The 15,137-nt window shown below is 41.5% G+C and overlaps 1 protein-coding gene across 2 annotated transcripts in view; it reads left to right on the top strand.

The window, feature by feature from the left end:
• The window catches only part of ascc3 (activating signal cointegrator 1 complex subunit 3), a 187,191-nt gene that overhangs the window by 36,389 nt on the left and 135,665 nt on the right, over positions 1 to 15,137 (top strand). For both annotated transcript variants that reach the window (XR_013502163.1, XM_078253587.1), the window contains exons 6-8: positions 8,668 to 8,869; positions 9,507 to 9,642; positions 11,233 to 11,358. Coding sequence is in view for 1 of the 2 variants with exons in the window: in XM_078253587.1 (XP_078109713.1) it covers positions 8,668 to 8,869; positions 9,507 to 9,642; positions 11,233 to 11,358 (464 nt within the window). In the remaining variant the exon portion in view is untranslated. The remainder of the gene's footprint in view (positions 1 to 8,667; positions 8,870 to 9,506; positions 9,643 to 11,232; positions 11,359 to 15,137) is intronic.

The raw sequence follows: 15,137 nt of genomic DNA, 5'->3' as shown, positions 1-15,137 counted from the left end.
TGTTGTATAAAGCATATTTTAGTTTAACATTCCCAGATGCTTAGCAGCACTGTTTGTCCAGGAGCTTATCAGTAATTTGGTACTGACCACTCAGAAACCGGTACCAATTTAGTACCTGTTCTCTAAGTTTCACTATCCAATTGGTTCAGGCGTTAGGAATACAGCCCACAAAACCTTAAAGACTATCATAATGTATGTTAAGAATTGGGTTTTAAATTTCTGATTATTGACTTTTCAGCATCCAGACATAATCTTTCAAGAGAGAATTGCGATGCATCTAAAAAATCAGTTTTTATTACTGCAAAATATTATAATATATATTGCTGAGCCTAACGTGGATCCCCTGATCCCCCCTAACCTCATGTCGTCAGTTATCATCCTTTTCCTGCTGAGTCATTGTACTCAGAGCAACACTAGAAAACTGCATGGAGGGCTATTTACTTTTACAAACCTACAGTCTTCTAGTTTTCTAACTGCAAACCTACGTTTGATGAACATAGAGAAGGTGATGGGAAAGGTCACTTATATAAATACTGTGAGATTTTAAGTTAAAGTGGGGTGATTGAATGCAAAACCGAGTTTACCTTGTCATAGTTGAATTACGACAGTTTGGTGGGTAAATAGGACATACAGAGAACCTCAAAGTCCCATTGACACCTCTTTCCTATGCCAATCTCACAATTTGAAACTGCTGCTGAAAACGGGTGAATCTCAACAAAGCTCATAGTTGACATCAACTTTGTGGCTGTACCTTATAGAGCTCAACAGTCCCGCCCCTCCTCTGAGAGACCTTGGGTTCGAAAGTAAATTTCCCATTCATTTCTCCCATTGACATCTGGAAAAAGCCAGATGTTAGCCTTAGCCTTAGGCTAACCAGAGGGGTACGTGAGGGTACGTATCATTTCGAGTAAAAAAAAGCGAACCGAAAATCCCCAAAAAGTCAAAGGTACAAGACTGTGTACATATCGTCATCTCAGAGCGAAGGAACTACTCATCCCATAAACCACCGCGCACCACTGAACAAAGGAAGCTAATGTTAGTTTAGCTAACAGCTACTCGACCAAATGCTAGCTGAGACAGCATGTAATAACTTTTAAAAAGACCCTCAAAAATAAAACCTGAAAATAACCGTTAACATATATAATGGCTGTTACGTCAGCTGTAGACGGCTTTTACCGAGTGTTAAGTTTGAGTTAACGTTATTTTTAGACTGAATCAAGCTGTCAGCTAGCGGTTAGCCGAATTAGCTGTTAACTAAACTAAGGTTAGCTTCCCGGCAGAGGCTAACGTCAGAGCGTGGAACAGATCGTGATTCGTGCAGTGTCGTGAAATCCTCGTGACGGATCGTGCAGACAGACACCCTCACCAGCATGAGTTCCACCAATCAGAGGCATCACTGTGGGGATTGTGGGATTGTTCAGGATTGTGGGTAATAAAGTACTTATTCAAGACATCGCGAATAAAAGACATTTATCTCTTTATATTTAAGTCTACCATTGACGGTTACGATTTTATGGCTTATACTCCAATTTGTCAATGGAGAAATTGCATTGTAATTTTTACTTCCGGGAACCCACTGTGGGCGGGACTGTTGAGCTCTATTTGGCTCTACCTTCTACCTTTGTCACACCCCCAAAAATTTACATAGGCCACTGATCTGAGGCCAGTTAGTCTTCAGAATCATAGGTCGCGCAGATCTCAGAAATTTTTTACATTGTTCATCTGCTATTTTACTACTAAATTCACTTCTGAGACTTTTTTATGCAAGAAATCTATGGGCCATTTTACGAAGATTTATGGCTAATTGCAAATTTGGTGCGATTGTTTCGGACTTGAGAAGCTCCACAATCTTACGTGACAGCCGGCGGCTGCCTGCTGGTGGTTGCTGCCTTCCTGGTCGGCCTCTCCACTTTCACAGACCCGCTGAGCTGGAGCTCTGTCAGGATCTCACACACAAGCTTAGCTGCAAGCTGCGCTGTCTAGTTTCTTTAGAAAGAAGAAAGTTTGGAAGTTTTTCAAGGATATTGAAAATGAACCACGGTCGTAAAAGCAGTGTTCCAGCATTGGTGTGTGTTTGTGCGCGACACACTGGAGGATGAAACTGTAACAAAACTGTCTCTGGTGCTTTGTACAGTAACATTAGTTGATGAGTTTATGTGTTGGAGCAGAAATGAAGTTTGAAGCCAGTTGGGGATATTTTTCTCTCGGCTGTTTTAGCCAGCGCTGGAGCCGCTGCTCGCGCCCGGGCATGTCTGTATTTGGAAGTCTATCAGTAACGTTAACTGTATGTATGTATGTGTGCGTGCATGTGCGTGCGTGTGTGCTGTGTGTGCTGTGCACCGGGCAGCTGTGTGTGTGTGCAACCAATCAGCGCGCACCTCAATCTAAATATTCATGAGCATACCATATATGGCAGAAAACCTCTTGTTCAATCTAACCTGACCTTAAGTAGAACAGTGTGAAATACCCTATATAATCATTCTATCACCCCTTTAAGCTCTAGGACATTTCCATGGACATTTTTCACTGTTGTCTGATGTTTTATCATGTTATGTCTTTTTTTCTTGACTAAATGATTAACTGACTTATTGAGAAAATAATAGGTGGATTAATTAATAAAAAAATAGTTGCAGCCCTGGTAAACTAGTTTTTAGAAAAAAACTTTTAACCGTTAGACTTAACATTTGTCAGGTGGCCAGGAATGCTTTTGAGTGTTAAGGTTACTTCATGTGTGCTTGATGTGTGAATAGGCCTCTTTTTGCCAACAACTTCAATAGCAACTTCATTTTTTATCGTAGTAGTAGCTTAACTTCAACATTACTTCTGTCTGTTTACCGTATTTTTTGCAGCCCTAGAAGAGAGAGAGCCATTGTTCAAGTTTGAGCTGTTTTAGCCCTCTTTAGAAATGGCGTCCAAAAGAGTGTTTGTGTTTGTTTGTACTGTACAAAAGACTTTGACTGGGTCATTAAGCATAGTTCTTTTTCTGTTCAAGTGGGGGTACAGCAGGTGTTGAGGGATATGTGTAGAAAACTACGCAGAAATCAGTTTTCCAGACTTGGTGTACCATAGCAAATGGTTCTGCCGTGAATTAACAAGATAAATTGATGCCAGTGCTTCTCTGACAAGCATTTTGGACAATTTCCTCAGGCCATAATCAGAACAGAGGCTTTTCTCTGCCACTCGAAGTACAAACTCAGCTCACAACTCTGTGTATTACATCTAACACAGAGAACAAGAACTCAGTGGATGCAGGGACTATTGCACCATCCTCACTGCTAGTGAGTGAGTTTGACAACAAGGCTATACAAGGCTACCTGAAGTACTTTGATAATTCATAGAAGTCATTACTTGAACACTTACTTTCTTCACAATTATAGGTCTTACATGTCGGTGAAAGCTAGATATTGAAATTATTTAACCACTCTGAGCAGACAGAATTATAGGGAGGATTATGAAGTGCTTTCAATGACTGTGATATGATAAAGAAATATATCATCAGCCATGGAGCAGTTGTTTAGCTGCAGCTGAATGATGTTTTTATGTTTTATATTATATTTATGATGTTTTTATATTATAGGCTAAATGTGCGAATTTAAGCATTATAAGTCATTTAAACCCACGGATTAGATTGCCAGGCTATACCCAACGCCAAAGCCCGTTTACGGAAAGCCGCTCCACTCTCTATTCAGCCCCATTGTACCAAATTTGGTTGCAGTTCCACCAGAGTTCCACTGGGGGTGATCGCGGTCCAGTGCTAAATGAATGGGACTCTATGGAGCTAGACAGCTAAATGTGTCTCTTTCGCCCGATTGTCGTTGAGAAATCTCAGATTTGATTGTAGTTTTTGCAAGTTCAACATGGATTATAGGTTGAAAGTTGAATGAACGAGTACTTGTGTCCTTTCGATTTCTTACAGGTTGAGTCGTAAGAAAACGTGCAGCATAATCAAGGATTTTTGCCCGCAACAATCACAAAGACAATCTCCGCATTTTTCTGGAAGGACTGATTGACCAGAAAAACATGATGAGGACCGAAAACTCTAATTGTGTCCGGTCATAATGACCGGTGGAAATAATTCCCTCTGCACAGTTTGAATTGTGTTAAAATAGGCTACAGTGATTTTCATACCTTTCGTTTTATTAAAACGGTGAACAATCATATTTTTTCATTTAGAAATGACTTTAGACTGTAGCGTATGCGATAAAGGGAAAAACTACATGTCGCGTTCTGATTGAATGCAGAAGACTAGCGTAGATTTACAACAAACGGCGAAACGGACATATTGTGAATTACTTGTAGAGGTCGACCGATTAATCGGGATTTTTGGCTTTTTTTTTACATAATCGGCATCGGCCAATATCCCAGTATATTACGCTGATTAATAGGCAGGCGCATCTGCGGGCAGCCTAGTGTTAAAAACATGAATAGGCGACATTTTTTACAGCGCACCCAGACCAGCTGCCTCCAGCCCCTCCCCTCGTGAAGTCTTGCGCCGTGTGTCTCGCACAGTCACTTCAGGCTCAGACGCTACCGTTAGTAGTAGCATGTTGCTGGTGTTCTCGCCTTGGGATTAACTGTTAACACAATGATCTAACAAACAAGGTGAACAAGAATTGACTCTAGATAGCCCTAGTCTGACGTGATTCAACAGGAGTTAGGAGGAAATAGTGTTGAGATTAATAATAACATGTCACTTTCTGTGAAGCTTGCAGATTTGTATTCTCAGAAGTTTAATAAATGCTGCTAAGTGCACTAAACTTTATTTTTTCATTGAAAAGTTTATTTGACATTAAACATTTATACATTTATACAATATTCAGTATGTTTTTACATTATACCGTTTTTAATTCAAGTATACAAGTGTAGATTGGTGAAGTGTTCAATACATGTTTTTGTTGAGAAATTCTGTGTATATTAGTGTTACATTTTATCTTTCAAATAGAGGTTTAAAAACAAGCATATATCGGCCAAAATAAATCTGCAGCATTTATCGGCTGACACTGATTTCTAACGATCGGCATCGGCCAGAGAAAACCCCATATCGGTCAACCTCTGATTACTTCATAACACCAAGCAGCGGCCGGGCTAACGTAAATGAAGCCAAGAAATTGCCAGCGAGGACGGGTCGGCACCAGCTACAGCCCCTCTCATTAACGTTAATGCCACAGGCGCACATCCAGATGCCATATATGATGACACCTCTCCACATTTACGGAGGCTTGAGTTTCTCAACAGCCTGCGAGGTACTTATTGGGATTACGGTCAAATCTATCCAGAGTGGGTCAAACTGGTCAAGGTAGCATGCGTAAAACCCATTTCCAGTGTGCCAGCAGAGAGAGGCACCAATTTTTTCTAGTGGAAACTCTGATCTGACATCCAAATGCAGTTTTCTGTTCTCACTTTAGTCTGGCTAAATGCATGTACATAGAAAAAATGCATGTGCATAGAAAGAAATCTGAGACTGTTAACTTCATCTGATTAGCAAAAAGATATTTGCAATGTAAGATTAGTATACAAGTATCCTTTTGCATTCATTTTCCACTTTGTGCTGTACATACAATATGTCTTCAGCCATGTTGTTTTGCCATATAACTATACACATTTAGGACCACTGCAGGTTGCATACATTATATACTGTACATGTAGATTACCTAGAATGAAACTATTTGGTATTTATCTCTGTCTGACAGGTTAATACACAACATATTGTATTATCTACGTGACATTTTCAAAATGGATTTTTTTTTTTTCAAGATAAATAATACAATGAAGGATCTTGTGGTTATTGTTGTAATACAGTGCTTAGTCACTACTATATGTTGACTCCCAAAAGACTGCTCTTGAAAATCATATATTGATGTTAAAGGTGTGGGGGAAAATGAAAATTGTGAAAACACCTTGAAACCATCTTGTAAGCAAAATGAAAATCTATGTTGGCGATGTTCTTCACAATGATTATGGCACATGAGCACTTGTGGAGATGAGAATCCTGAAGAGTTGGAGGCAATCACTGTTGGAGATGCATAACAAGGCACAGTAGCTCCCAGAGAGAGGGGAAAGTAAAGGATGGGGAATGATTTAGACAGGAATTGGTGCGCAAAGGGTGACAGAGTTAAAGGGTTTGGGAGTTTGAGAGGTAATGGGAGGAAGGGTAAGAGTGACAGGAAGAGGGGAGCTGCTAGAATGAGAGGGAGGCTGTGCAGCAGGTAGAGCCGCTAGACGAGATAAAGAAGAAATCATTCAGTCAATCAGCCCAGGCCGCGGTGCAATCATCAGATCTCATCTGTTTTCAAGAGCAATTCTGCCTTTTATTGAGCTGTTGTGCCTCAAACAGGGAGGCTGCAATGGGGGAACATTAACCTGTGCAATGCCACATGCATCTGACAACAATGGGCTATCAAGATTACTGCTGAAAAATGAATCAGTTTTTACTGACATTGGCTGACCTGATGTTTTCGCAAAATTAACAAACGTTTCTGTTGTTCACCCATGGATGAATACTCTTTCAGGCTGTAGGCATCAGAGCCTGACATACACCATTGTTATTATAAAAGACTAACTGAATAATTTTCATAACATTTTCAATAATAAAGCGGACTGGCTGATGCACATGTGAAGGAACATGCCATTGTAAATGGTTTAACATGTTCATTTGTTTGTGTTAAAAAACATACCTAAAATTGGTTAGACAACACCAGCAGTTTTTGTCTGATACACCACTCTACACAGAGTCGTTGTAACTTACTGGGCAACCATTCCACTCCCAAACAATTTAAAAGATCTAAATGACACTGGAGGCTCTTCAAACTCTGGTTTCTTATTTGCATTTGCCATATCGAATACACTCGAATCCAAAGACTAACTCAACTAACATGGTGTTTCCAGATGGAACTTTCACTTTAGACTGTTGGCCTTTCTAAAGAGGTTGGACTTGTGTTCAAACTCAGGAGTTCAAACTGTTGAAACGGAGACGGGAGGCGGTGTTACACTTCAATACAGCTGTACCTCACTGTACTGTAACCAAATCTCAAATCAAAGGTCCACTAAGAGACAATAACCAATATCCTGGAGGAAGAATTGCCAGTGAGATGCAGTCAAAAGATATGCCTGTAATGTAATTTGTAATATATATACAAATAAAACAAGTATTATATTTCATCTCTGAGACCAAAACTTATCTTCCAGCGTCTACGGAGACATCCAAGCCAACCGTAAATTACCAAAGGGCATACCAAGATAATACTTATCTTCCCCGGGATGATGACATATATTGACCGGTCAGTCTTCTCAGGAGTTGGGCTGCTGGCTGCCAAGATGACCGGGTGGGATCTCACCCGGCCAGCGGGTCTTCGCATCTCCAAATTTCTAAATAGGGATTATGATGGATACAATGACCACATACTGTATATAACTATGGTTGTTTTGTCACCTGAACAAAAAAAGAATCAAAAAGTAATAAAATGAGATAATAGCAGTCCCAGGACACAAATTATACCCGCTTTGAGCCTGGCTCAACATTTCCTCCATTGCTGCTGGTATCCTTGATAAAACGGTCAGAGCAAGGACACTTGCGGACGTTTGGACTGTACCGGGCTCTATGTGGACTTTGAATTTAATAGTTGAAAAGTCCACAAGAACACAAGTACAGACAAGAATGCAGATTGACCTTTCATGTTCCACATGGCCATAATAATGTTATTATTGTAATTTGGCAGGAATTGTTTGGTTTACAGGGAGTACTGAACTGAAAGTCTTTTACTGAGCTTATTTTGTCAACTGAATACATATCAATACTAAATAAATAGAGATAATAGCAGTCCTAGGACAAAAATGATTCCCACTTTGAGCCTGGCTCAACATTTCCTCCATTGCTGCTGGAATCCTTGATAAAACGGTCAGAGCAAGGACACTTGCTGTCATTTGGACTGTACCGGGCTCTATGTGGACTTTGTATTTAATAGTTGAAAAGTCCACAAGAACACAAGTACAGACAAGAATGCAGATTGACCTTTTATGTTCCACATGAACATAATACGTTCATTCTCATAATTTGGCAGGAATTGTTTGGATTACAGGGAGTACTAAACTGAAGAAAGTAGGGATCGACTGTTTTTTGGCAGTTTGCAGATTATCTGTATCAGCGTATCATTTGCCTGATAACCGATGAAGTTAATTCATTAAAAAGTGTTCTACTTTGGCTCGGCTACAGCTCTGTGTCTGTCCCTCTGCTTCGGTTTCACTCACCGCAGAGTCTGACTTAATGTCCCGCCCCCAACACTATCTGACTGTCTTTTACTGGGTATTATGTTGAAAGTTTCTCAGTTACTAAATAATTGCTTAAAGCATTTAAAAAAAAGTTTTGTGTTGGAGTTTGTAACATTCCAAAATCTAAATTTTGACTCATTTTCACTGTAAATGCATATCGGTTCCAAATATCAGTTTCATTAAGTACTAATAATCGGTATCGGCCTTTGAAAGCCAGTATCAGTCGATCCCTAGAAGAAAGTCTTATACTGAGCTGAATGTCCTGTTTAACAGGTTGTGGCTGTTGCACGTATTAGTTCTTATTTTTTTTTTTTTTTACATTATAGTCTTTATCTCCATGGGACTTCTATTTAAAGAAGTAAAATGATTGAGTCCCTTTGACCATCCTAACATTTCCTTCAGATGGGAGCCGAAAAGCCAGTGGCGAAGTGACCAAGCCCACCTATGGGTGCCAGGTGACCATCCAGTCAGAGCAGGAGAAACAGATGATGAAGTTGTACCGCAGGGAGGAGAAGAGGGAGAGGAAGAGAGGCAAAGGAATAGATGACAGCGACTCCTCAGATGCTGCCTTGACCTTTGACCCCAGAGAGATGAGAATCCAGAGGTATATCACCTTCTCTTCATCGTTTTCTTCCTCCTATTGCTTTGTTCTATGTCTGTCCGTCTCCACCTGTCCTCTCGGGTACCCAAACTGACAAGCTTCTGCATTTTTCACGACAACTTGGCTTGAGCTTTACAAAAAACAAAATGAGACACTGCAGCTCTGCACACTGAGGACTTTTCTGAAAGTTTAATTTCAGAGGATGAAAAAAAGAGCAGCGATCTGTTTAATTAAAAACGTTGCATGACCAAATCCAGCCCAGTGTGAAGGAAAGGTTTAGCTGAGGGGTAAGCCACTTTAGGAAGGAACATAATGCCTCACATCTGTGCCTCTCCATTTGAATCATCAACTGCATTATATATTAATATTAATTCTTAAGCTAAAATATGAATGGACATGAGGGTTCACGTATGGAACCAAGTGGTTGAAGATGTGACACTGATTTCGTTGAAGTGACATTGCCATGTATTTGTTTCTTCCTTTCCTTTGACAGAAGACTCTTGAAGTGACTCCTTTCTTTCTCCTCGTCTTCAAGTCCCCAGTTCTACCCCATCAAGCACCTTTTATTTCCAGTCTAAAGATACTTTCTTTTCTGTTTTTTTTTTTCCATATTCCATATGTCTTGTGTTTGCTTGCACAGGGAGCAGGCCCTGCTGACTGCACGGCGTGATCCTGTACTGAGCAGAGAAAGAGTGTATGAACGTATTCGATATCCAAATGTCTATGACAGCTACGCAGAGGCCACAAAGATGCCTGCGTTTGTTGGAGGAGCCAAGGTGAGGCTTGAATAACTGTGGAATCTCTGTGTCGTTCCCTATTTAGTTCAATAAACCCTATGTACAGTCCTTCCAGAAAAATGCAGAGTTTTTTTGTGATCGTTGCGGGCAAAAATCCTTGATTATGCGGCACGTTTTCTTAAAAAAATGCGATGGAATATGCGGGATATTTATGCAATTTTATGCGATGAAATTGCGGGAACTTGCAAAAACTGCGGTTTCATCGTGGCTTCATCGCGGGGTTTGCAGCTTTTCGATGATGTTCACGTCGCGTAATTACGTCACTTCATAACGTTCCCATGGCAACAGGGGAAAATGGCTGCTCTTGGGGGAAGTAAACGCAACATTTTTCAACTTTCTGCTAAGATATATGTGACTTTTTTGCAACGAAAATGTGGGGATTATGAAATCATGCAAGCCCCGCATATTTTGCGCCGAAATCGGCAATGTATGCGGCGAAAGTGCGCCGCATTTGAAAAAAATGCCCCCCCTCCCCCCCCGCATAAATATGCAGACTTTGGCTGATTATGCATTGAATTATGCGATCACATAATCACGCTTTTCTGGAGGGACTGTATTTAGGGAATAGTGAGTAAGTGAATGAGGGAACAGTTTCGAACACAGCTCTTGACATCCAATAACTCAGGCCACATGTGGCCACACCCGGCCCCATTCTTAAAGTATTGTGGACTCATGTGTGTCCTGTGCCACGTTAAGGACTGCTTACTCAACTGTAAGTAGAACTACAAACTCATTTAAAGTATTTCTCACGTCACAGAAACCACTGAGAGTGAATTGTGTGTTTTGGATGTTATTATCATACCATCGGTGATGTGTCTGTGTTTTTGTTCCTGTGCTGCCTGCCTGTGCCCAGCGGTTGCCTGGAAAAGGCAGCTGCCGGTATTCAATAACCTTATTTTTAGTTTCATGAAACATCCCAGAATTCACCAATATGTAAGATATGACTACAGACGTTCCTGCTCTTACGTTGCAAAGACCTACAGCACTTTCAGTCGGTGAGCCTGATTGGTCAAAGCAGCGGCTGCAAAATGTTTTTTTATTTCCTATAAATTCTTCACAATACAAGTCCCCCCCCAGTTATTTTGTTATTTAAAGGCTTTTATTATGAAGCGGCAAAATCAGGAAATGTTCTGTTCTGCTGTCTTCATCAGCAGTAACTTAACACGACTCTTATAGGCGAACGTCAGTAGACATCCTTATTTTGGCACACAGACGGACTGTGGGCCGCACTTTTTCATTTGGCGTTGCACGTTTCTAACGTATGATTATGTAAGAGTAACAACTGACATTTATACACACACTCGCACACAACCAGCCTGTATGCAAACAGAAATGATGTATGATGATTGCATATCGAGCAGGGAGGTGAGATCTGATCATAAGTGGTCACTCAGGACACATTTGGAGACATGTTTTACTGCCAAGTGTTAACACACGTACTTAGAGCTGTCCACTTGTGACCGGATCACTCAGATCTGATTTTAATACCACATCAAAACAGTCCCTTCGAGGCCATTTGAGAACTGTGTTTTCCTCATTCTGAAGTGTGTTTGTGTGTGTGACATTCAGATGATGCTACCCGAGGGAATCCGCAGAGAGAACACTAAGATGTATGAAGAGGTGGAGATCCCACCCAACGACCCCATGTCTATCGGTTTTGAAGAGAAGCCCGTCTACATCTCTGAACTAGATGAGGTAGGAGCCACTGTGTAGTTGTGTTAGTTGGCTTTTGTGTGCGTTTGTACACTGTTTGGGTGTGTGTGTGTGTGTGTGTGTGTGTGTGTGTTTGTACTAGAGATGTTCCGATACCAGTATCTGTATCGGCTCCGATACTGCCTAAAACGCTGGTATCGGGAAGTACTGGAGTTTATACTCCAAAACCACGTAATAAAGCCCTAAAGAAAAAATACGTTAAAGTAGTTTATTTATGTTATTTTTCCGTTATAACTGACTGTCAAACTGCAGAATAAAAGAAAGTTCTGTGGCATTCATGTTTCACAAAGAGTTTAACCTGAGCCAGACCGACAACAAAGATAGAAATCATATCACATCCATACAGGGGTAGTAGTATACAGTTGTTAAATCGGATCGGTACTTGGTATCGGCCGATACACAAGTTCAGGTATCAGAATCGGTATCGGGAAGCAAAAAATGGTATCGGGCCATCTCTAGTTTGTACGCTAGGGTTTGACTACTGTGGTTATGAAGGCTGACGTTTTGAAGTGACATTTCTGAGGTCAGGATGGGTTAGTCAAAACAAAACATGTCCATATTGACTCTGACGAACTATGTTTAGCAAATGTTGTATTATTACTGCTGTGGCAATCTCTGTTGCTGAAAAATGAAGCCATTGTGGAAGGTGCCAAAAACTGCAGTTCATCGAGTGGCCACTCGAGGCTGTCTCCAAAAAGGAGTCAATCCCCATAGACCCCCATGTTAAAATGCCCAACTTTACAGCAGAATTAGACATGTTTACACCCTGGACCAAAAAACGGTTTTGGTCTGAATAGTTAAGTTCGCCCTTCATGACAACTGTACGGTGGTGAATTTCTTTTATAACTCACAGGTTGTAAATTATGTTAAGGCTTAACGTTCTGCATAATTAAGGGCGTTTCTTGGGCTGTCCAGGGTTCATTCAGCTCCATCCACGGCACTCCACCTCTTTGCCCATTTTTGGATTAGCCGACGTCAGGCACTGCCAAAATGGCAACAGCCGGAGCCGCCCACTTTGAGCTTTATTTTGGCTCTTCAGAAAGCTGTGGGTGACGTCATGGAGACTACGTTCATATTGTATGCAGTCTATGGCTGTAATCCACAGAAGTTAGACACAATATGAGTTGAATAAATGCTGTTTTTGTAATCTTTGCTGCCATCTTGACTGTAGAGCGGCTACACAGGGAGCAAGCGGAAATAAATAGTTTTTTCAGGGGCGGGAAATAGTGGGGTGAAGTGTCGCGGGGTAGCGCATTCACGAGCACTGGCGCCTGCATGTGTGGGGGTTGTACATAGAAAATAGGGGCAGCTGTTTAATGTGCACAATTCTATGGTGGTGTATTTTGGCTTTAGTGGAGCCGGGAGGGACATTTGAGTGATATTTAAAGCTTCTATCCTTGGGAGGGGGGAGGGAGACACATCTGGTGGAGATCTGCGCTCTACTGAGTGCACGTTTCTAGTTTTTGTGATGGAAATAGTTTACCAAAGTTGCCAGTGGGCAAAATACCTCAGTCCCCAAGCAAGATGATTTTGTCTGTCTTTGACACTTGCAGGACTGTCTGTCCAAAATAAATGAAAAGAAACATATCCTTAGGCCGGTTACACACTGGATGCGTGGCGCGAGCGTGTCAGCTGCGTGGCGTGACCGTTTATATTTCGGCTCCTATGTTAACAGGTTAGAGCTTCCACACTGCCTGCGTGACACGAACGTCTCAGTCGAAAACACGCGCATGCTAGAAATAGAACCGACACCTAATTTTCACGCAACACGCAAGCATGTTGGAAGCGTTTCCCGGCAAAATAGAATAGGAAAGGATGTCATTTTGACACTAATACGTATTAATAAATGACATGTTGGTGTTTGAAAGTATCTAGGTTTTGATATAAATGCAGATAGAAATGTAATGTAAATGTAAAAAAAAAAAAAAATTGATTTTCTAATATTGCACCTGTCAATACAGAACGAAATATTCTGTAGCCTATTTTGCCGTCAATACCGCCGACGTTGTCTTTGCTGTAATCAAATCAGTCTATATTTATGTTTAACATGGTATTTCATTTCATCAATGGGAAACATACATGTGTACAGACTAGGCTAGCAGCAGCAGCGCCGCGTCAGACACGTTTCTGGTGTGTAAAGACATAGAAAAATCCACGCAGCGGACTGTCTGTCCAAAATAAGCTGCGTGGCGTGTCCGTTTTATATTTTGGCTCCTATGTTAACAGGTTAGAGCTTCCACACTGCCTGCATGACACGCATGTCTCAGTCGCGGCCCGAGCCGCGCCGAAAACGTGCGCATGCTAGAAATAGAACCGACACACCACACTCACGCGACGCAGCCAGTGTGTAACCGGCCTTATGCATTAGTTTTTTCCCCCACTGTACTGAACTCACAGCAAACCATAACTCCTAAACCGGGGTATAAACCAAACCGTGGCCTAATGTGTACCGTTACACCGCTACCTTCTGTGTCCTGTTTTCATTGGTAACGAGGCTACCTAAAAAGGTAGAAGTTCTTAACAAAGTCGAGAAGCTCACTATTTACTTAAACGGGTGCTGGAGGTGTAAATGTAAATCACCTGATTTTTGGAGGTGTTGATCCACCTTTTTGTCTGTATTCTTTGGATGTAGTGTCTCAACTCAAACCTATTTCAGTTAGTTATATACAACTTGTATTACTTACACATGTTGAAAGCTGAACCCAATGGAATCAATAAAGGATTTCATAAGCAGACTCTAGGCTTTAGATTTGATACAAAACAATGGGACCCCAATCGATTAGGAATGGATTAATTATCAACAAATCAGCATTTTGAAGTACATCTGTATATACAACAAGACTTGCCTAAATGTCCATTCAGCTGCCAGGACAGTTTGCTGGTATGGCCCCTGTTATCCTCCATCCCAGTGAACAGGAGAGGACTGTGGCTGTAATGGCCAGTGAGTGATGTTCCTTCTTAACAGAAGTGCTGTAGCTCCCAGCCGGCTGTCAGCCGACACAATGACCCGTCAGTCTAACTGACACCTTGACTGACAAACCCACACTAATATTGGTACATACATTCCCCCCCTAGCCTCCGGCAGCCTTTACACAGCCACAGCCGTATTAGGGGGCAGCAGACTGGAAAAGCAGGAGTTCAGCCTGCTCCAGCCCTTGGGGAAGAGGTATGGCAGGAGGACGCAAGATACTCCACACACATCATTGTCTCTGAAAAGCTCTGCTCCCATCCTGTCTGCTGAGGAGGACTTTGTAATCCATCATTACTGCATCACTAGTGAAGATACAGCAGTGCAAAAGGTCACCCCTTCTTCTCTCAATCTGACCTTTTGTTGATGAAGGCCCTAAAGTACAATATCCGTAAACCTGAGAAGCATTTTGTCACACTACAGGAGACTAGTTTAACTGCTCACCTCTCTTAACCTTCCTGTCACTCATCCTAATGGACATCATAGTAAACAAGAACTTTGTGTGTGTGTGTGTGTGTGTGTGTGTGTGTGTGTCTAATTGACTGCGTAATTGACTGTGGATGGATGTGTGTGCTTGTGCCATGACAAACTGATAAAGTAATGGTTTAATCACATCTACACTGTTGCTCTTGATGTTTTCACAGTCTCTGATACTGGCTCAGGTGTGTGTGTGTGTGTGTGTTTGTTTGTGTTTGCTTGCACTGAGTGCTGAGGTCTCTTCAATGCCTGTCAATTTCAATCCTCATCAGGGGGGATCTTAAAGGATTTGACCATTAATCCTTCCATTAGGCAC

The sequence above is a fragment of the Sander vitreus genome, chromosome 6 (assembly GCF_031162955.1).
Source record: "Sander vitreus isolate 19-12246 chromosome 6, sanVit1, whole genome shotgun sequence".
Lineage (NCBI taxonomy): Eukaryota > Metazoa > Chordata > Actinopteri > Perciformes > Percidae > Sander > Sander vitreus.
Note: the sequence above shows the minus strand (reverse complement) of the source record. Positions and strands in the feature narration are given on the sequence as shown.